The sequence below is a fragment of the Oncorhynchus kisutch genome, linkage group LG24 (genome assembly GCF_002021735.2).
Source record: "Oncorhynchus kisutch isolate 150728-3 linkage group LG24, Okis_V2, whole genome shotgun sequence".
Classification (NCBI taxonomy): domain Eukaryota; kingdom Metazoa; phylum Chordata; class Actinopteri; order Salmoniformes; family Salmonidae; genus Oncorhynchus; species Oncorhynchus kisutch.
The window spans coordinates 3,592,817-3,616,842 of NC_034197.2; the positions used below are offsets into that span (position 1 = coordinate 3,592,817).

The 24,026-nt window shown below is 42.3% G+C and overlaps 1 protein-coding gene across 3 annotated transcripts in view; it reads left to right on the forward strand.

The window, feature by feature from the left end:
- Positions 1 to 23,215, forward strand: part of LOC109869631 (protein kinase C zeta type) — a 154,765-nt gene extending 131,550 nt beyond the window's left edge. For 2 of the 3 annotated variants that reach the window (XM_020459894.2, XM_031803848.1), the window contains 2 exons: positions 6,866 to 6,981; positions 17,738 to 23,215. In XM_020459894.2, the coding sequence (XP_020315483.2) occupies positions 6,866 to 6,981; positions 17,738 to 17,825 (204 nt within the window). In that variant the 3' untranslated portion in view covers positions 17,826 to 23,215. The remainder of the gene's footprint in view (positions 1 to 6,865; positions 6,982 to 17,737) is intronic. The other variant, XM_031803847.1, reaches the window with a different exon arrangement.
- Positions 23,216 to 24,026: the final 811 nt, after the last annotated feature.

Sequence of the window (24,026 nt, forward strand, 5' to 3'; positions counted from 1 at the left end):
TGCAGTTGTAAATGAGAACTTGTACTCAACTGGCCTTAAATAAAGGTTAAATAAAAAATGTTAAAAAACAGGCTCCGGCCTTTCCTATAAGATTTTATGTAGTTGATAAATTAGATATCTATGAGCACTCCCCATATCTGTTCTTACAGTACCCTCTGTTTTGAAATAACCCTTTTTGTTTTGTTTAGAAAGCCCCCCCTTCTTGTAGTTTAACTGTTTAAACAGCCCTGATAACTTGTCAGATGACTCAACAAGAGACTGACTAAAGGTTTCAGAGGGAGAAAACTGAGGGAACTACGCATTGATGTGAAAAATGAGTTGTGTGTGTTCATTTGAGTGTGTGTATGAGAGAGTATGTGACAGTGAGAGCTCCTTGCCGGGCCCCTGCTGTTGATTGGCTGTAATTAGTAATCATCATCATCTCCTCACCCCTCTGGAGTCCTCCCTGCTGCCGTATCATGCACTCGCTCTCAAACACATACAGGCACGCACTTTCTGTCACAGTCGCACGCACACACACTCTCTCTCTTACTCTCTCGGCCATCACGCACATAGGCAACGTCAGATGGTGATGTGATCTAAGGGTCTTTGGTTACCCCGCTCATCCTTGGCTCCAGCTCCCCTTTCAAGTTCCCTCGGGCTCCTGGGCCACTTCCTCTGAGTAGGAGAGGCTCATTTATGAACCATGCGTACGTACAAAATATACCCCAAAATGTGCGTGTACAAGTTGTCATTTATAAAAAACTGAACTGTCCTTTCCTCCACGCAAACTTTAGACCATGCATACACACATCTTCTAGTGCTTGAAGCATTGTATTGAAATAAGGCTTAACTATGGCAGATAAGATGCAGCCATTTGCTGTTAGTGAGAATAGTGAAAATCAAGTGTGTTTTATTTTTGGAATCTAAAATAAGACACAGGAATCTATTACCTATTTATTTTCATAACCATTGCAGAGTAAATTCTTCACCTTTTCTGTCCATGATGGGCTCATATTCCTGAAGTAGTTATACAACAAATTACCATGGTCATTCTTCATTGAATTGGGTCTATGTAAATATATAGGCTATGTATTTCAAGGTTTGATGTATGTGATCCCATAGGCACCGGATAAGACAGGAGAAATACTCCAGATATAACAGACTACCCCTAGCCCCCCGACACATAAACTACTGCAGCATAAATACTGGAGGCTGAGACAGGGGGGTCAGGAGACACTGTGGCCCCACCCGATGATACCCCCGGACAGGGCCAAACAGGCAGGATATAACCCCACCCACTTTGCCAAAGCACAGCCCCCACACCAATAGAGGGATATCTTCAACCACCAACTTACCATCCTGAGACAAGGCCGAGTACAGCCTACAAAGATCTCCTCCACGGCACAACCCAAGGGGGGGGGGGAGGGAGGGAGATCACATCAGTGACTCAACCCACTCAAGTAGACGTACCCCTCCTAGGGACAGCATGGAAGAGCATCAGTAGGCCAGTGACTCAGCCCCTGTAATAGGGTTAGAGTCAGAGAATCCCAGTGGAGAGAGGGGAACCGGCCAGGCAGAGACAGCAAGGGCGGTTCGTTGCTCCAGTGCCTTTCCATTCACCGTCACACTCCTGGGCCAGACTACACTCAATCATAGGACCTACAGATGAGATGAGTCTTCAATAAAGACTTAAAGGTTGAGACTGAGTCTGCGTCTCTCACATGGGTAGGCAGGTCATTCCATAAAAATGGAGCTCTATAGGAGAAAGCCCTGCCTCCAGCAGTTTGCTTAGAAATTCTAGGGACAATTAGGAAGCTTGCGTCTTGTGACCATAGCGTACATGTAGGTATGTACGGCAGTATAAACACCATGTATAAACACCATGGAACCAAGCAGCCGTCATACCACTCAGGAAGGAGACATGTTCTGTCTCCTAGAGATTAACGTACTTTGGTGCGAAAAGTGCAAATCAATCCCAGAAGAACAGCAAAGGACCTTGTGAAGATGCTGGAGGAAACAGATACAAAAGTATCTATATCCACAGTAAAATTAGTCCTATATCGACATAACCTGAAAGGCCGCTCAGCAAGGAAGAAGGAAGAAGCCACTGCTCCAAAACCGCCATTAAAAAAGCCAGACTACGGTTTGCAACTGCACATGGGGACAAAGATCGTATTTTTTGTATAAATGTCCTCTGGTCTGATGAAACAAAAAAAGAACTGTTTGTCCATAATGACCATCGATATGTTTGGAGGAAAAAGGGGGAGGCTTGTAAGCCGATGAACACCATCCCAACCGTGAAGCACGACGGTGGCAGCATCATGTTGTGGGGGTGCTTTGATGCAGGAGGGACTGGTGTACTTCACAAAATAGATGGCTTCATGAGGTTGGAAAATTATGTGCATATATTGAAACAACATCTCAAGACATCAGTCAGGAAGTTAAAGCTTGGTCACAAGTGGGTCTTCCAAATGGACAATGACCCCAAGCATACTTCCAAAGTTGTGGCAAAATGGCTTAAGGACAAGAAAGTCAAGGTATTGGAGTGGCCATCTCAAAGCCCTGAACTCAATCCTATAGAAAATATGTGGGCCGGACTGAAAAAGAGTGTGCGAGTTACACCAGCTCTGTCAGGAGGAATGGCCTAAAATTCACCCAACTTATTGTGGGAAGCTTGTGGAAGGCTACCCAAAATGTTTGACCCAAGTTAAACAATTTAAAGGCAATGCTACCAAATACTAAATGAGTGTATGTAAACTTCTGACTCACTGGGAATGTGATAAATCACTCTACTATTATTCTGACATTTCACATTTTAAAAATAAAGTGGTGATCCTAACTAACCTAAGACAGGGAATTTTTACTAGGATTAAATGTATTTGGCTAAGGTGTATGTAAACCTCCGACTTCAACTGTACATAAAGTGCTTTCATTTCTAAACGTTAAAACAGATATGAAAATACCCTCAAATAAAAGCGGACATTCTGTAGCCTACTGTCGCCTGAAATGAAACATTTGATCTCAAATCCAAAATGCTGGATGGAGTATAGAGCCAAATAAAAATGTCAAGCTTCACTGTCCAAATACATATGGAGGGGAGTGTATATAAAACACAAAGACAATGTTTTTTTGAACAATGTAAGGTCCTCAGTTGACTATTGCATGACTGAGAAGGACTGGAAAACCATGGAAACGAACCACATGTGAACCCTTACTCACTCTGCAGGGCCCAGTGAATCACCCACTAACAATATTGATAGGCTCACCCTTCCTTCCGCCATCATATTTTTTCCTCTCCTGCTTTTCTCTCTTTCTTTATTTTATTCATATGATATACAGTATCAGTCAAAAGACACAACTACTCATTCAAGGGTTTTTCTTTATTTATTTTTTTACAATTTTCTACATTGTAGAATAATAGTGAAGACATCAAAACTATGAAATAACACATATGGAATCATGAAATAACCAAAAAAGTGTTAAAACAAATCAACATATTTTATATTTGAGATTCTTCAAAGTAGCCACCCTTTGCCTTGATGACAGCTTTGCACACTCTTGGCATTCTCTCAAGCAGCGAATGCTTTTCCAACAGTCTTGGAGTTCCCACATATATACTGAGCATTTGTTGGCTGCTTTTCTTTCACTCAGCGGTCCAACTCATCCCAAACCATCTCAATTGGGTTGAGGTTGGGTGATTGTGGAGGCCAGGTCATCTGATGCAGCACTCCATCACTCTCCTTGGTCATATAGCCCTTACACAGCCTGGAGGTGTGTTTTGGGTCATTATCCTGTTGAAAAACAAATGATAGTCCAACTATGCTGGTTAAGTGTGCCTTGAATTCTAAATAAATCACAGTGTCACCAGCAAAGCACCATCACACCATGCTTCACGGTGGGAACCACACATGCGGAGATCATCCGTTCACCTACTCTGCGTCTCACAAAGACACAGCGGTTGGACCCAAAAATCCAACATTTGTACTCATCAGACCCAAGGACATATTTCCACCGGTCTAATGTCCATTGCTCGTGTTTCTTGGCCCAAGCAAGTCTTCTTCTTATTGGTGTCCTTTAGTAGAGGTTTCTTTGCAGCAATTCCACCATGAAGGCTTGATTCATGCAGTCTCCTCTGAACAGTTGATTTAAAAAAAAAATTTTTAACCAGGCAAGTCGGTTAAGAACAAATTCTTATTTTCAATGACGGCCTTGTAGACTTTGTGGAATTTGTGGAATTTGTTTGCTTCTTAACTGCCTGTTCAGGGGCAGAACGACAGATTTGTTCCTTGTCAGCTCGGGGATTTGAACTTGCAACCTTTTGGTTACTAGTCCAACGCTCTAACCACTAGGCTACCCCGCCGCCCCGATGTTGAGGTGTGTCTGTTACTTGAACTCTGGGAAGCATTTATTTGGGCTTCAATCTGAGGTGGTTTCTAAGGCTGGTAACTAACTTATCCTCTGCAGCAGAGGTAACTCTGGGTCTTCCTTTCCTGTTGCGGTCCTCATGAGAGCCAGTTTCATCAGAGAGCTTGATGGTTTTTGCGACTGCACTTGAAGAAACTTTAAAAGTTCTTGAAATCTTCCTCATTGACTGACCTTCATGTTTTAAAGTAATGATGGACTGTCTCTCTTTGCTTATTTGAGCTGTTATTGCCATAATATGGACTTGGTATTTTACCAAATAAGGATATCTTCTGTATACCACCCCTACCTTGTCACAACACAACTGATTGGCTCAAACACCTTTAGAAGGAAAGAAATTCCACAAATGTACTTTTAACAAGGCACACCTGTTAATTGAAATGCATTCCAGGTGACTACCTCATGAAGCTGGTTGAGAGAATGCCAAGAGTGTGTAAAGCTGTCTTCAAGGCAAAGAGTGGCAACTTTGAAGAATCTCAAATATAAAATATATTTTGATTTGTTTAACACTGTTTTGGCTACTACATGATTCCATGTGTGTTATTTCACAGTTTTGATGTCTTCACTATTATTCTACAATGTACAAATAAAGGAAACACCCTGGAATGGTTAGCTGTCCAAAGCTTTGACTGATACTGTATATTCAACAAAGCCAATAAACAGACGTACAGTGCAACATTTACAAAGATAACGTGTGCATGTCACACCTGGGTCACATAAGTATTTGTTTCCTTTCAAATACGTAATTGCTATTCTGTGACAATCTGGACCAGGCTAGCATGGACCAGGTAATATTTACCAGACTCCGAAAACAGACGGACTGAAACATGGAGGGACTACCTGAACCTTGTACTTTCTAGAAATGCTTGTTTTAGTCGTCCGTTGCAAAATGTTTTTCTACAGTGTGCACTAATGACAGTGTTGTTTGTATTTTATCAGGGCAGCAGCTACTCTTCCTGGGGTCCAAACACATTAAGACACATTACACATAAAACAAAAGATAAAACACTGTCTCTTCACAGTCCCTACTGTTCCATAAGGTGTATTTTTATCTGTTTTTAAAATCTGATTCTACTGCTTGCTTCAGTTACCTGTGTGGAATAGAGTTCCATGTAGTCATGACTCTATGTAGTAATGTGCGCCTCCCATAGTCTGTTCTGGACTTCGGGATTGTGAAGAGACATCTGGTGGCATGTCTTGTGGGGTATGCATGGGTGTCCGAGCTGTGTGCCAGTAATTTAAACAGACAGCGTGGTGCACTCAGCTTGTCAATACTTCTTACGAAAAAAACAAGTAGTGATGAAGTCAATCTCTCCTCCACTTTGAGCCATGAGAGATTGGCATGCATATAATTAATGTTTGCTCTCTATGTACATTTAAGGGCCAGCCGTGCTGCCCTGTTCTGAGCCAATTTTAATTTTCCTAAGTCCCTCTTTGTGGTACCTGACCACACGACTGAACAGTAGTCCAGGTGCAACAAAGGACCTGCCTTGTTGATGGTGTTAAGAACGCAGAGCAGCGCTTTATTTTACCATCTTAGCTACTTTTGAATCAACATGTTTTGACCATGAAAGTTTGACAATCCAGGGTTACTCCAAGCAGTTTAGTCACCTCAACTTGCTCAATTTCCACATGATTCATTACAAGATTTAGTTGAGGTTTTGGGTTTGTCCCAAATACAATGATTTTAGTTTTTGAAATATTTAACTAACTTGTTCCTTGCCACACATTCTGAAACTAACTGCAGCTCTTTGTTAAGTGTTGCAGTCAATTCAGTCACTGTAGTAGCTGATATGTATAGTGTTGAGTCATCCGCATACATAGACACACTGGCTTTACTCATGTTGTTAGTAAAGATTTTTTAAAGTAAGGGGCCTAAACAGCTGCCCTGGGGAATTCCTGATTCTACCTGGATTATGTTAGACAGGCTTCCATTAAAGAACACCCTCTGTCTTCTGTTAGACAGGTAACTCTTTATCCACAATATAGCAGGGGGTGTAAATCCATAACACATAAGATTTTCCAGCAGCAGACTATGATCGATAATGTCAAAAGCGCACTGAAGTTTAACAAAACAGCTCCCAATATTTTAATCATCAGTTTCTCTCAGCCAATCATCAGTAATTTGTGTGCTGGGCTTGTTGAATGTCCTTCCCTATAAGCATGCTGAAAGTCTGTTGTCAATTTGTTTACTGTAAAATAGCATTGTATCTGGTCAAACACCATTTTTTCCAAATGTTTACTAAGGGTTGGTAACAGGCTGATTGGTCGGCTATTTGAGCCAGTAAAGGTGGGCTTTACTGTTCTTCAGTAGCGGAATTACTTTTGCTTCCCTCCAGGCCTGAGGGCACACACTTTCTAGTAGGCTTAAATTGAAGATGTGGCAAATAGGAGTGGCAATATTGTCTGCTATTATCCTCCAATTTTCCATTAAAGTTGTTGTGCTTGTCTCCCCATGCAGCTGGAGAAGAAACAGATGGCCCCGCCCTTCAAGCCCCAGATCGCAGACGACTATGGCCTGGAAAACTTTGACACCCAGTTCACTAACGAACCAGTGCAGCTAACACCAGACGATGAGTAAGTGAACACCCTCTAAACCGACATGACTAGCCTAACAGAAGACTACGTATTTGATCAAGACTAGATATTTAATGACTATATAGTTTAGATTTAACGAGTCATCAAACTAGTTATGAAGCGTGTATGACCACATATTTTAAACACTAATGTTATAGAGTACTGCAAATAGCTGGTAGTGTTTCAGTGTTCTATAACTAGTGTTATAATAACTTGATAACATATGGACGGTTAGTGGATAGGGGAGCTAGACAGGGCAAGGCCAGTTAAACTCTGGGAATGGTGATGGTTGTTGGCCAGTAGGGGGCACTCCTCTCTCAGGACCAGTCCAATCCAGTCTGTCACCGCTGTACCATAAGGGATTGGAGACTGGAGTCTGAGACTAGGGACCTATCCAGGAACAACCCCTAGCCCTTACCCACTATGAGACACTTGATTTCATACGTTTAAACAATATGGTGAAAATTCAACCTATAGCCTATCAGAGCAAGGTTGAGCTGTCTACATATTCCTTACACGTATCAAAACATCTCATAATCTCCACAAGTGTCTCGGGTCGGCTAGGCACTAGGGGGTTGTTTCTAGACCGAGTCTATACAGGGTTTTTCAACGTGTGACTTATTTTACTGCCCCTTTGTGGCTCCATGGATATCTACACTGATTATACCAAGCATTAGGAACACCTTCCTAATATTGTGTTGTTGTCCCCCCCCCTTTTTCCCTCGAACAGCCTCAATTAGTAGGGAGAATGGACTCTACAAGGCAAGGGGTCGAAAGTTTTCCACAGGGATGCTGGCCCATGTTGACTCCAATGCTTACCACAGTTGTCTCAATTTGGCTAGATGACCTTTGGGTGGTGGACCATTCTTGATACACACAGGAAGCTGTTGAGCATGAAAAAAACAGCAGTTTTGCAGTTCTTGACACAAACTGGTGTACCTGACACCTACTACCATACCCCATTCAAAGGCACTTAGTCTTGTCCATTAACCCTCTGAATGGCACACATACACAATCCATGTCTCAATTGTCTCAAGGCTTAAAAACCTTATTTAACCTGTCTCCTCCCCTTCATCTACACTGATTGAAGTGGATTTAACAGGTGACATCAATAAGGGATCATAGACTGACCAGGTGAAAGCTATGTCATGGAAAGAGCAGGTGTTCTTAATGTTTTGTATACTCAGTGCATAACGGTCATTCAAAGTCATCAATAGTCTATGATAGTAGTGGTGAAGATCTTCAATATCTTAAAATTGAACAACCAGAGAGCATTCACCACCTGAGAATCTGCAACATAAGTGTCAACATCTTATATTGTAACAGCTATCCACATTTCTTCAGTCTGTTTACGAGTGGTACTATGCAACGTCCCCGACTCAATGTTTTTGAAAAAAATTGTCTTCAATGAGAAAAAGAAAATGCCCTTGGTTCCAACAATGACTTCTTTCTCCAGTGTATACGCCATGTTTTGCTCAATGTGGACATGTTGTCCACGGGGGCTTTGACAGAATCCTTGTTTTAGATTAACTTCAAAAGAATGGGCTGAAAAGATTTGGCATAGCAACAGAGGTGGCTGCTGTCCTACCGAGGGGCTCTGTAGCCAGAGTATGACAAACAAGCCAGGCTTTTCTCCACGGCTGCAGGAAACTATTCCAATGTGGCTTTGCAGGCGGTGCCAATAGATATTACTGGGCTGAAGTTTGTCAACATTTTCATTAAAATCAAATCCAATTTTATTTGTCACATGCGCCAAATACAACAGGTGTAGGTAGGCCTTACAGTGAAATGCTTACTTACAAGCCCTGAACCAACAATGCTGTTTTAAGAAAATACCCCCAAAAAAGTAAGAGATAAGAATAACAAATAATTAAGAGCAGCAGTAAATAACAATAGCGGGGCTATATACAGGGGGTACGGGTACCAGTGTTGAGGTAATTGAGGTAATATGTACATGTAGGTAGAGTTATTAAAGTGACTGTGCATAGATACTAACAGAGAGTAGCAGCAGTGTAGAAGGGGGGGAGCAATGCAAATTGTCTGGGTAGCCATTTTATTAGCTGTTCAGGAGTCTTATGGCTTGGGGGTATAAGCTGTTTAGAAGCCTCTTGAACCTAGACTTGGTGCTCCGGTACCGCTTGCCGTGTGGTAGCAGAGAGAACAGTCTATGACTAGGGCGACTGGAGTCTTTGGCCATTTTTAGCTCTTTCCTCTGCCCCCCGCCTGGTACAGAGACCCTGGATGGCTGGAAACTTGGCCCTGGTGATGTACTGGGCCGTACGCACTACCCTCTGTAGTTCCTTGCGGTCGGAGGCTGAGCAGTTGCCATACCAGGCAGTGATGCAACCCGTCAGGATGCTCTCGATGGTGCAGCTGTAGAACTTTTTGAGGATCTGAGGACCCATGACAAATCTTTTCAGTCTCCTGAGGGGGAATAGGTTTTGTCGTGCCCTCTTCACGACTGTCTTGGTGTGTTTGGACCATGGTAGCTTGTAGATGAAGTGGACACCAAGGAACTTGAAGCTCTCAACCTGCTCCACTACAGCCCCTTCGACGAGAATGGGGGCGTGCTCGGTCCTCCTTTTCCTTTTGTCCACAATCATCTCCTTTGTCTTGATCACGTTGAGGGAGAGGTTGTTGTCCTTGCACCACACGGTCAGGTCTCTGACCACCTCCTTATAGGCTGTCTCATCGTTGTCTGTGATCAGTGCTGTTGCTGTTGTGTCAACAGCAAACTTAATGATGGTGTTGGAGTCGTGTCTGGCCGTGCAGTCATGAGTGAACAGGGAGTACAGGAGGTGACTGAGCAGGCACCCCTGAGGGACCCCCGTGTTAAGGATCAGCATGGTGGATGTGTTGTTACCTACCCTTACCACCTGGGGGCGGCCCATCAGGAAGTCCAGGATCCAGTTGCAGGGAGGTGTTTAGTCCCGGGTCCTTAGCTTAGTGATAAACTTTGAGGGCACTATGGTGTTGAACGCTAAGCTGTAGTCAATGAATAGCATTCTCACATAGGCGATCCTTTTGTCCAGGTGTGAAAGGGCAGTGTGGAGTGCAACAGAGATTGCATCATCTGTGGATCTGCAGTATGCAAATTGGGTCTAGGGTTTCTGGGATGAAACATGTGGGTATTACAGACTCCGTGTTACATGCCTCGAAGCGAGCATAGAAGTTATTTAGCTCGTCTGGTAGACTCGTGTCACTGGGCAGCTCTCTCGGCTGTGCTTCCCTTTGTAGTCTGTAATAGTTTGCAAGCCCTGCCACATCCGCGAGCGTCGGAGCCGGTGTAGTACGAGTCGATCTTAGTCCTGTATTGTTTGCCTGTTTGATGGTTCGTTGGAGGGCATAGCAGGATTTCTTATACGTTTCCGGGTTAGAGTCCCGCTCCTTGAAAGCGGCAGCTCTACCCTTTAGCTCAGTGCGAATGTTGCCTGTAATCCATGGCTTCTGGTTGGGGTATGTACGTACAGTCACTGTGGGGACACTTATTGATAAAGCCAGTGAGTGATGTAGTGTACTCCTCAATGCCATCGGAAGAATCCCGGAACATATTCCAGTCTGTGCTAGCAAAATTAAATGATACATTGTGGACTAATTTCATGTTAAGGCTCGATGTTTGTTTGTTTTCTATCCTTTCAGCTTTCTATATAAATATATTGGCAATCAGATGCCATACAAATCAGAAGAAAAAGGCTGAGAACAATACAAATTCTAGGCACTTCGAGGAACATACAGTTTTCAGAATACTTGGAAACTGTGGTCCATAAGTCTATATATGTTTTTTAAATTTAAGTCAATTTGAACTTCAAATTCTGTATCCTGCCTGTCTTTGTCTGTTTCGAACTCTAACATAGTCCCATCATCTATCCATCTTCCCTCAGTATAAGCCCACATTATCTCTTGGGTTCTGACAGCCGAGGAGTCTATACCGAGGTGTGTCAGATCAACCAGAGCTGCACCTCTCATCTCATTAGGGCCAACTGGGGCTCACCCACTTGTCTGGAGTAATTTGCGGCGGGATTTGAGGTTTGCTGTGACAGTCTGTGGGGTTTAGCGTTGGGGAGGAGAAAGAGGTGAAGGGGGGTTGTGAGTTGGCAGCTCTGCCAGTTCAATGGGAGAAGAGATCTCAAGCAGGCTTCAAACGCCATTGCATGGCAGCCCCACAGCACTTCAAAAGGAGAGACGCGATGCCTCTCTCTCTCTCTCGCTCGCTCTCTTTTTCTCTGTGTCGCTCAGGAGAGAGGGGGGATGTCGCCCACTCCTGCCGAACGGGAGAGGGAGTGATGTAAATCACGCCCCCTCCTCTTCTGTGATGGGTTTGGCAGACGAAAAAAGAAAAGTGAGAGAGAGAGTGAGTGGGAGGGAGAAAATGGGTAAACCCTCCTTGTTTGGATTTACTTTGCTGCATTAAAAAAAACCTAGCTTCCTGAGAGCCCTTGCCAAGGAGCTAGGAGAGAGGGTGAGAGAGAGGATTTCATTTGCTTTTGCCAGCGCCGTGACTTCACCAGCCTTGGAAATGGCGAGTACGGCGAGACCCAAAGCAATAAGGATTCAGTCTTTTCTATGTTCTATGGCTAGCCACAGAGATTCAAAGGCTTTATTTTTTGTCTATAGACAGGGACGAAATGTTTTTAAATCCCTGGATCTGTATTGTAGGTAGAGTGAGGAGGTTGATTGGATTGGTTCCGTCCCACTTTGTTTTATGAATGCTGTGTGTGTGTGGGCACCACCATGAAATACAAGGCTGTCTGTCTGTCTTCCCTTGAGCCCCCTCTCTCTCAGCTCCCAGCTCTGACAACCTTTTTCCCCCTCTTATAATTTTCTTTCTCCCTTTCCTCCTCTCGCTTGGTTCTCTCTCTTTCTCTCAGTCTCTTTCTCCCCCGCGCTCTCGTTCTCTGTGTTGCTCGCTCTCTCCCTCTCTCCGCATCTGGTAGCACTTTTAAGCTGTCTCTGGAAAAAAGGCAACATTTGTGCTAGTGAGCACTCTTGTTTGTTTTGGTTGTGTCCCAAATGTTCCCTCCTCGCTCTGTTTCTCTTGTGGTCTTGTGCCTTTCCCCTCCTTTTCTCACTGCCTCAAGTTTGCTGCTACTCACTGACTTCACTCAAACAATGTTATCTAGCTAGCAGCACCCAAGTGTGCTCACAGATAGAATATCCATCGATCATTTTAGACTGTTTGTATAATTTCAGTTGAATCTTACAGATTGCATTTTCTGGGTGTTGAATGGGATTCTAGAGGCATGGTGGTGTGTTTGTGTCTGGATCTAGATTACAATTAGCTGGAGATGAGGCTTCTCCTTAAAACTGGTCTAGGATCATCTCTACCAACATTAAACCTCACCTCAGCCATTACAGGCAAAATAACCACAACCAAACAGGACCAGCGTTTAAAGACAACCTACATCTCCAGTACGAAGCCTCTCTATTCCTCTCTCTTTCCAAGAGGCCTCCTTCCTGCGGCTCCACCCTACCCTCCTGGGGAGTGCGGTCAGCCTTCTTTACTACGGCAGATGAGGGTTGCGTCTCAAATGGCACCCTATTCCCTATATAGTGCACTACCTTTGACAGGGCTCTGGTCAGAAGTAGTGCATTATAACAGGAATAGGGTGCCATTTGAGATGCAGAGGAACAACATGTTGCTGTTGTTGGAGAAGCAGCTGCAGCAGAAGCTACGCTCTCAGAGTAGTACATTTATTTTTACACAGCCACTCCAAACCAGTCACACGGTTCACTTCATTTATAGATGATTACCGCTTTGTTAATGGAACCAACCGGGGGCTCAGCTGGGGAGAGAGTAATAGGCACAGGGAGAGTTCACTGATGAAGCAACAACATCCTGATCTTTCTTCTACGTTCTCACATTGTGCAAAGGGACATTTTTTGCTGTTTATGGTAGATTGTGTGTTAGAACAGTGGTGAGGTTGTTTGAACATTGCTGGCTTGAAATAACTGTAAGCTACTAGGTGGATCATAGCCTTACTCATTGGCGCCCTAGTAATGATGTCCATGTTTGACTTGAAATAGGACTATTCTCACCCGACTGCCAAAGATTCCCTATGAATAGGAGAGCTGTAAAGGTAGCTCCTGAAGTACTGCACTAGCATGTCTATACGCTTTAAAGACATGCTCCAGAACCCAGGTGACTACCACGTATTTTTTAAACATCCCGCTTTGGGCTGGATGTGTCAATGTGTAGTTCACACATGCATAATCTATGAGAAGAATTACTGTCTTTACCTCAATTAGCCACGAAATCCCTAGTCTGAAAGCAACTGTTTTTCTGGAAGCTATGCTGCGCTACATTTCCCCCCTCGTGGGCCAGCCCCCTAGCAATTCAAGTTTAACCAATGGCTTCAGCACTTCACCATTTGAGTGACAGCTAACAAGAGGCACATCATGCACCCACAGCAGAGCAAGAGAGAATGCAACGTGATGCACATATGTGACATACAGTACCAGTCAAAAGTTTGGACACACCTACTCATTCCAGGGTTTTTCTTTATTTTTACTATTTTCTACATTGTAGAGTAATAGTGAAGACATCAAAGTGATGAAATAACACTGCCCCAATACACCTCCAGGCTGTGTAAGGGCTATTTGACCAAGAAGGAGTTAGATGGAGTGCTGCATCAGATGACCTGGCCTCCACAATCACCCGACCTCAACCAAAGTGAGATGGTTTTGGATGAGTTGGACCGCAGAGTGAAGGAAAAGCAGAAAAGTGCTCGGCACATGTGGGAACTCCTTTAACTTCTCTGGGATATGTGGGACGGTAGCGTCCCATCTCGCCAACAGCCAGTGAAACTGCAGGGCGCCAAATTGAAAACAACAGAAATCACATAATTAAAATTCCTCAAACATACAAGTATTATACACCATTTTAAAGATGAACTTCTTGTAAATGCATCTAGTCACAGAAAACCATACAGCCATTTTCCAGCCAAGGAGAGGGCACACAAAAGTCAGAAATAGTGATTAAATTCATCACTAACCTTTGATCTTCATCAGATGGCACTCACAGGACTTCATGTTATGCAATAAATGTGTGTGTTGTTCGATAAAGTTAATCTTTATGTCCAAAAACCTCATTTGAAATTGGTGTGTTGTGTTTAGAAATGCATTGTCTCAAACAAACATCTGGTGAAAGTGCAGAGAGCCACATCAAATTACAGAAATAAACATTGATAAAAGATACAAGTGTTATGCATGGAATTATAGATAAACTTCTCCTTAATGCAACCGCTGTTTTAGATTTTTAAAAACCTTTATGGCGAAAGCTTGCCTTGAGATTATGTTAGGTCAGCACCTAGCCACGGAAAAACATACAGCCATTTTCCAAAGGAGAGGTGTCAGAAATAGCATTCTAAATATTCACTTACCTTTGATGATCGGAATGCATTCCCAGGAATCCCAGTTCCACAATAAATGCTTGTTTTGTTCGATAAAGTCCATCATTTATGTCCAAATACCTCCTTTTTGTTCGCACGTTAGTTCTGACAAAAAGTTATTTATATTACAGTTCGTAGAAACATGTCAAACGATGTCTAGAATCAATCTTTAGGATGTTTTTATCATAAATCTTCAATAATATTTAAACCGGACATTTCCTTTGTCTTTAGAAATGAAAAGGAACGCAGCTACCTCTCTACATCACAGTAGAAGCCTGAAACAAGGTTCTAATGACTGTTGACATCTAGTGGAAGCCTTAGGAAGTGCAATATGACCCCATAGACACTGTATATTCGATAGGCAATGACTTGAAAACCTACAAACCTCAGATTTCCCACTTCCTGGTTGGATTTTTTCTCAGGTTTTTGCCTGCCATATGAGTTGTGTTATACTCACATACATAATTCAAACAGTTTTAGAAACTTCAGAGTGTTTTCTATCCAAATCCTAGCTTTTGGTCCTGAGTAGCAGGCAGTTTACTCTGGGCACCTTATTATCCAAGCTACACAATACTGCCCCCCCCCAGTCCCAAAGAAGTTAAGACCTAGCCACAGAAAAGCATTCCAGGTGACGCTAGTTGAGAGAATGCCAAGAGTGTGCAAAGCAATTGTCAGGGACCACTTTTGGCTCATGAGCGCTACTTTCAGAACTACTGGCTAAAAAGTATACAAAAATACAGGAGAATTGTACCATTTGTATTTTTCCATTTCTTCTGCATCTGTAGATATCAACCATTAGTATGTGCGATTAAGGAGGGCTGACCTAGAGCGGTGTATGTGAGACAAGGGCGGATCCTGAAGGGACCCGGAGCTAGGACTTTTTACAAAAATGTCTGAAGAGTGAATGGTTTGAGCTAGAAACAACTAAAAGCTATATATGCAAATCTGAAACTCTCACAAAACGCAAATGTAACATATGGCTGTCACATATGTTACACAAGGCTCATTAGAAGGTATGGGGTTCTTCTACATAGATCATAGGAAATCCCAGAATATAGTGTCTATAATATTGTAATAAGTTCACATATAGTTGCTGTCACAAACTCCAAACAGTTGCCACTGACTAGTTGGATATTCATTTCCCACTGAACAAGTCATTTCTGTACTTACAGCATTCATATAAATACATTTTGATCAGGTTTTTGCTTTGGCGGATCTTTTTTTCATTGACATTTATCAATAAAACTCATGAATGCAACTGTTTATATCAAATAGTTTTGATTTCTACTTGTAACCTGGGTTGTCCTGAAAAGAAGATGGTAAAACACATCATAGTGAGGCTAAATATAAGGGCTGATAAAAAATATCATGCAGATTATTTTTTTTTGCTGGGGTCTCGGGACTGATAGGGTAAAACCAACACATATAGCCACGAAAACCATGAAACACAGGAAACCCACAGATACACAATTTGTGAGTAGACAAAGTAGCCAAAGAGTCACACTGCTACAGTGCCTTGCGAAAGTATTCGGCCCCCTTGAACTTTGCGACCTTTTGCCACATTTCAGGCTTCAAGCATAAAGATATAAAACTGTATTTTTTTGTGAAGAATCAACAACAAGTGGGACACAATCATGAAGTGGAACGACATTTATTGGATATTTCAAACTTTTTAACAAATTAAAAAGTGAAAAATTGGGCGTGCATAATTATTCAGCCCCCTTAAGTTAATACTTTGTAGCGCCACCTTTTGCTGCGAGTACAGCTGTAAGTCGCTTGGGGTATGTCTCTATCAGTTTTGCACATCGAGAGACTGATATTTTTTCCCATTCCTCCTTGCAAAACAGCTCGAGCTCAGTGAGGTTGGATGGAGAGCATTTGTGAACAGCAGTTTTCAGTTCTTTCCACAGATTCTCGATTGGATTCAGGTCTGGACTTTGACTTGGCCATTCTATGTTTATTTTTGAACCATTCCATTGTAGATTTTGCTTTGTTTTGGATCATTGTCTTGTTGGAAGACAAATCTCCGTCCCAGTCTCAGGTCTTTTGCAGACTCCATCAGGTTTTATTCCAGAATGGTCCTGTATTTGGCTCCATCCATCTTCCCATCAATTTTAACCATCTTCCCTGTCCCTGCTGAAGAAAAGCAGGCCCAAACCATGATGCTGCCAACACCATGTTTGACAGTGGGGATGGTGTTGTCAGGGTGATGAGCTGTGTTGCTTTTACGCCAAACATAATGTTTTGCATTGTTGCCAAAAAGTTCAATTTTGGTTTCATCTGACCAGAGCACCTTCTTCAACATGTTTGGTGTGTCTCCCAGGTGGCTTGTGGCAAACTTTAAACGACACTTTTTATGGATATCTTTAAGAAATGGCTTTCTTCTTGCCACTCTTCCATAAAGGACAGATTTGTGCAATATACGACTGATTGTTGTCCTATGGACAGAGTCTCCCACCTCAGCTGTAGATCTCTGCAGTTCATCCAGAGTGATCATGGGCCTCTTGGCTGCATCTCTGATCAGTCTTCTCCTTGTATGAGCTGAAAGTTTAGAGGGACAGCCAGGTCTTGGTAGATTTGCAGTGGTCTGATACTCCTTCCATTTCAATATTATCGCTTGCACAGTGCTCCTTGGGATGTTTAAAGCTTGGGAAATCTTTTTGTATCCAAATCCGGCTTTAAACTTCTTCACAACAGTATCTCGGACCTGCCTGGTGTGTTCCTTGTTCTTCATGATGCTCTCTGCGCTTTTAACGGACCTCTGAGACTATCACAGTGCAGGTGCATTTATACGGAGACTTGATTACACACAGGTGGATTGTATTTATCATCATTAGTCATTTAGGTCAACATTGGATCATTCAGAGATCCTCACTGAACTTCTGGAGAGAGTTTGCTGCACTGAAATAATTTTGAATAATTTTGCACGCCCAATTTTTCAGTTTTTGATTTGTTAAAAAAGTTTGAAATATCCAATAAATGTCGTTCCACTTCATGATTGTGTCCCACTTGTTGTTGATTCTTCACAAAAAAATACAGTTTTATATCTTTGTTTGAAGCCTGAAATGTGGCAAAAGGTTGCAAAGTTCAAGGGGGCCGAATACTTTCGCAAGCCACTGTATATTTGAAGATGAGTGTCTGACATGGGAAGCGAACCGGCGATGTTTAGAGCCGTAAGCTGCTACCCTCTCGTGAACATATGCCACGTCGCCTCCCTACATATAACTATCTTGTACAAATGTCTAGAAAATAAGTCTAAAGCTGCCAATCAGGCTAAAGTAGCACATTGTAGCAATTTTTATTTGTTCTGGGTTAAATGACCTTTTTTGCCATTCTCTCTCTCCTCTTTTCTCCCTCTCCTCTCCCAGGGACGTCATCAAGAGAATAGACCAGTCCGAGTTTGAGGGATTTGAATACATCAACCCTCTGCTGCTATCCGCAGAGGAGTCTGTATGAGGGAGAAGAGACCTCTTCTCCCACCTGTGTCTGTCCACCCCCCCCTCTCAGCCAAATCTATGAACAACTCCCTCTGGGATGGAGGGAGGACAAGAAACTCCCGGCTTTGCACGAGGTTCGAGGACATGAGTGCGAAACTGATACTTTTTTTTCTTTGTGGATCCCCCATAATGCATTGCATTATTTTGTCACCTGGGAAAAACTCTTTGGAGGTGGTCAACATAAAAAAAGGACACAGGAACATTCCCAAAACCTGGTTGTTGATTGTCCTCACGTTTTTTGTTTGTTTCCCCAACAACTCCATCTCTGTGTCAGCAGCACGGCTGGCTATGTCATTTCAAAAACAGAAAGCGACTTCATTCTGTGCCTGCCATCGTAAAACAGATTTGACAGTCCCGCCCCTCGCATCCCTGGATGGAATATGACAGTTCTACGACTAGAACTTGAAGTTATGTGCACTTTGTTTTGTTAATTCATTTTTTGTTTGTTTTTTTTTACTTGTAGGAGGCTCCGCTGCCTCGAGCAAAATAAGAATGTACAATGACGAAGGAAAAAATGATGATACAAGTTATTGTGTATTATAATGTAGGTAGCAACTCCAAATTGATGATGCCTTTCTATTGATGCAAAGTGGCACGTTTTATTCATGACCATGAAGTTTCTTTTTGTTCGTTTTCCTCAGCATTGATTTTCATTAACAGAAAAAAAAACTGAGACAAAAGTTTATTTTTATTTAAGAAGTGCCTCAAAGATCCAATCTACACCATGTTTCTGATTGCACTTATCGATTGTTCCAATTCCTTTCAGCTGCCTGGTGGGTTGGTCAGTTGGTGAAGAAAGCCAGTGGAACACATCGCTCATACAGACCAAGGGTCTCATTTCTAAAGGGTTTTTGTGCACAGATTTTATTGTAAATTGCGCATACACGTAAATGTAAATTATGCCAATGTTTTAAGAGTTAAATCTTTAACAACCTTGAGCTTGACAAGAAAATATGCAGTAGGAAGCATTTTTGTAGATCATCCAATACCCTGATAGCACAAAGAGGCAAACTATCATCTGTCGGTCAACAGAATTTTGAAGGATAGTGAATGGTCCTCAGCACTGAAGTATGGGCAACTGTAAGTCTCTATACTTCAAACTTGAAGTCTGTTGCCATAGTCCTTTACCATTCACAGCATATAAAAATGTAGTTGATCACCATAGATGCTGAATGAAAGCTGTTTAATGGGGAAATATTTTTAAAGAACCACTGAACACGCTGTTTGGCACCTGTGTTTTTCTGTTGCTCATTAGAAAAACGAGAATTCAGTCTTGGCGGTGTGTTTCCTGACCGATTCTACGTTTGGGGAATGTTTATCCCCATGAGACACTGTAGCCTAGTTCCCTTCCTCAAAATCCCCAGAATTAATCTAAGATAACTAAAGAAATCTGTAATTAATGTTTGTGAAGAGGATGTTTTAGTGCAACTTTACATCCATTTTACATTTGGGGCAGTATTTCTGAAGTAAAACAAATGTGCGACATGTTGTCTTAAATTAACAAAGTCGGGCTGCTGGGCAGATCTGTCACATTGCTTATGCTATTGGATAGAGATAAATCACCCCAGCTGTTCACCCCATGTTAGTGGGCAAATCGACATTGTCAAATCATTTACGTGTTGTGACGCACGGATGTTCCAAACTCCGTTTTAGACAAGACTGACTTTATGACCAAAATTATCCTATTTACATGAGTCAATTTTGACACTAGAATAACTGTTTCTGACTCATATCGGTGCCACATAGGCCATTTTCAAAGGGATTCGTTGCTTTTTAAAGGCAGTCGCTCTTTAAATTGTGCATACTAACACTTTGAGAATTGATAGAATGCTTAAATTTAGTATAGCAACTGATTTTATAAATGAGGCCCAATGTCTTAGGTAATCCAAATGGTTAAATCTTTAAAAAGGAATGAACGTTATGGAGCACAGTAGCCAGCCATGGTTCTGATGAAAACATGGTTACTCTTACCATTCTGTTGAAATACCAACCTGGTCTCAGAGCATTTTGTATGTAAATCTGAGAATCCATTTAGTATATGTTACATTTTGTATGGTACAGTTGAAGTCGGACGTTTACATACACTTAGGTTAGAGTCATTAAAACACGTTTTTCAACCACTCCACAAAATGATTTCTTGTTAACAAACTATAGTTTTGGCAAGTCGGTTAGGACATCTACTTTGTGCATGACACAAGTAATTTTACCAACAATTGTTTACAGACAGATTACACTTAATCACAATTCCCATGGGTCAGAAGTTTACATACACTAAGTTGACTGTGCTTGGAAAATTCCAGAAAAGTATGTCATGGCTTTAGAAGCTTCTGATAGGCTAATTGACATAATTTTAGTCAATTGGAGATGTACCTGTGGATATATTTCAAGGCCTACCTTCACACTCAGTGCCTCTTTGCTTGACATCATGGGAAAATCAAAAGAAATCAGCGAAGACCTCAGAAAAAACATTGTAGACCTCCACAAGTCTGGTTAATCCTTGGGAGCAATTTCCAAACGCCTGAAGGTACCACGTTGATCTGTACAAACAATAGTAAGCATGTATAAACACCATGGGAACCAAGCAGACGTCATACCGCTCAGGAAGGAGACACGTTCTGTCTCCTAGAGATGAACGTACTTTGGTGCAAAAAGTGCAAAGGACCTTGTGAAGATGCTGGAGGAAACGGGTACAAAAGTATATATATCCACAGTAAAATTAGTCCTATATCGACATAACCTGAAAGGCTGCTCAGCAAGGAAGAAGCCACTGCTCCAAAACCGACATAACAAAGCCAGACTATGGTTTGCAATTGCACATGGGGACAAAGATCATACTTTTTGGAGAAATGTCCTCTGGTCTGATGAAACAAAAATAGAACTGTTTGGCCATAATGACCATTGTCATGTTTGGAGGAAAAAGAGGGAGGCTTGCAAGCCAAAGAACACCATCCCAACCGTGAAGCACGGGGGTGACAGCATCATGTTGTGGGGGTACTTTGCTGCAGGAGGGACTGGTGCACTTCACAAAATAGATGGCATCATGAGGTTGGAAAATTTAAAATGATATGTATGGATATATTGAAGCAACATCTAAAGACATCAGTCAGGAAGTTCAAGCTTGGCCGCAAATGGGTCTTCCAAATGGACAACGACCCCAAACATACTTCCAAAGCTGTGGCAAAATGGCTTAAGGACAACAAAGTCAAGTATTGGAGTGGCCATTACAAAGCCCTGACCTCAATCCTATAGAAAATGTGTGGGCAGAACTGAAAAAGCGTGTGCGAGCAAGGAGGCCTACAAACCTGAGTTAAACCAGCTCTGTCAGGAGGAATGGGCCAAAATCCACCCAATTTATTGTGGGAAGCTTGTGGAAGGCTACCCGAAACGTTTGACCCAAGTTAAATAATTTAAAGGCAATGCTACCAAATACTAATTGAGTGTATGTAAACTTCTGACCCACTGGGAATGTGATGAAAGAAATAAAAGCTGAAATAAATCATTCTCTCTACTATTATTCTCACATTTCACATTCTTAAAATAAAGTGGTGATCCTAACTGACTTATTAATACAGGTAATTAATTCCCTACTAGGATTAAATGTCAGTTTAAATATATTTGGCTAAGGTGTATGTAAACTTCTGACTTCAACTGTATGTATTAATTTGTGGCTGTCCATCACCCATTTCTATTCGTTACCAATTTGCAAAATGTACAATATGTTACGATTTCTAGGTAGGTGGTATTAGTTAGTTAGCTAGGCTAGGGTTAAGGTTAAAGTGTTAGGGAAATGGTTCGCTAACATGCTAAGTTGTTGCAAAGTAGCCCGTTATGAGATTCAAACTCGCAACCTTTGGGTTGCTAGTCGTTCGCGTTACACTTCCACCCCGACCAACCACATTTCGGTATAGCCTTAAGTAACCATCTGTCTTATATAACCAAATGTAACATATCATACTTAAATGGAGTGTCTTGGATTTACATACAGAATAATACGAAATGCTCTGAGACCAGGTTGGAAATACAGTATAGAGCTACATCACGCCTGAATGATCGGATCTTTTAAGTTATTGTCTGCATATACTAGTGCACAATGTGACAAACCGTGTTGGATGTCTGTAACTGGCAGGCTGGTGATTTGGACTTTGCACCAGCAGAAGGCTACACTGATTCTAATAGTTCAGTTCAGGACTGGACATGGTGGTGGGGGAAGACATTGTCAGTGTACATGCTGACCTGCGCTACAACTGACCTGGGGTTAGTGAATAGGCAGAGCTCTACTGTCTCTACTGAGGGTTTTAGGAATGTTTCCTACACACACACCGAGAGAAACAGATCATGTTGTGTGTACATATGTACATCCTTAAGGGAAGAAATGTATCAGGAAAGTCTAATATCATCCATACTAGACCCTTGAAGTGCATAAAGAAGAGATAACTTACTTCCCATATCAAATAAGGAACCAGTACTATCTTAAGTTGAGAGATCTAATGAAGTCCACAATGCATTGCCATCAATTAATAATTCAACACATTCAGTGCAAAGATAACGAAATAATAATTTGCCTCTTAAGTCCCCAGCGAAAATGAGCTTTGAGATTAGAACGTTTGTGTTTCCTAGAGAAATGAAAAGGGCCATTTTGGATGGGAATTATTTGATGAAATCTGACCTGCATTAATTTGATAACGGAGTAATAAGATTAATTAGATAATCCCAAGTTAAAGGGCTTCAATTAGCTGGCAGGCCAATATGTGGGTGAAAAGAAGGATGGAGGGAAAACTGAGGGAGACAGAGAGAGATAATGAAGCTGTGGCATATTCACTGATTTAGTCGCAAACTCGAAAGCACACACACACTTTTCAAGGACCAAGATTCTCTTCATCCATGTAAGGGGAGGTTAAACTTTTTCAAAGCCATCTCACTTTCGACAGCACATCAGTGTCACCATTTTTTGTTTTATTTATGAACTGTGTTTTATATTGAACTCACAGGAATACATTCACTTGACATTGTCTCTTGGGGGACCAACGGATGAACTGAACCGGTACTTCTTGAAAATGTTCCTAACGCTACAGCAACGGCCATTAAAACCAGAAAAAGGGTTCATTTCAATTGTATTTCCTTGATTCCTCGCCTCCTCTCCTTCTAAAAATGCATTGGAGCAGAAGATCGGAAGTTCCTCCCAATACAATTGAGATTCACTCAGAGTATCTGTAAAAAAATATATAAAAAAACTTAGTCCATGATTTGTGTTCTAACATGTTTGCTGGTTGGATGTGCTTAATTCTGCTTTAACTCATCTCTGTAAATATCTGTAATTATTAAAAACAAAAATGGTTTCCCGTGAACTGATCACGTTTTTTGGTTGTTTTATTTGTGTAACGGCGTTCTTCGTTTGTTGAAGGAGAGGACCGAAATGCAGCGTGGTGGTTAATCATGATCTTTAATGAAAACAAATGACGGAACGATACATGAACTAACTAATAAATACAAAAAACAACAAACGGAACGTGAAACTATTACAGCCTATCTGGTGAAACTACACAGAGACAGGAACAATCACCCACGAAAGACAAAGCGAACTCAGGCTACCTAAATACGGTTCCCAATCAGAGGCAACGAGAAGCACCTGACTGCTGATTGAGAACCGCCTCAGGCAGCCAAGCCTATACAACACCCCTAATCAGCCGCGATCCCAAATACTACAAACCCCAATACGAAACACAACACACAAACCCATATGTCACACCCTGGCCTGAACAAATAATTTAAGAAAACACAAAATACTAAGACCAAGGCGTGACAGAACCCCCCCCCCCCCCCCCCCCCCCCCCCCAAGGTGCGGACTCCCGGACGCACCTCAAAACCATAGGGAGGGTCCGGGTGGGCGTCTGTCCATGGTGGCGGCTCCGGCTCGGGACGTGGACCCCACTCCATAAATGTCATAGTTCCTCCCCTTCGCGTCCTGGGATAATCCACCCTCGCCGCCGACCATGGCCTAATAGTCCTCACCCAGAACCCCACAGAACTGAGGAGCAGCTCGTGACTGAGGGGCATCTCGGGACTGAGGGACAGCTCGTGACTGAGGGGCATCTCGGGACTGAGGGACAGCTCGGGACTGAGGGGCAACTCGGGACTGAGGGGCAGCCCGGAACTGAGGGGC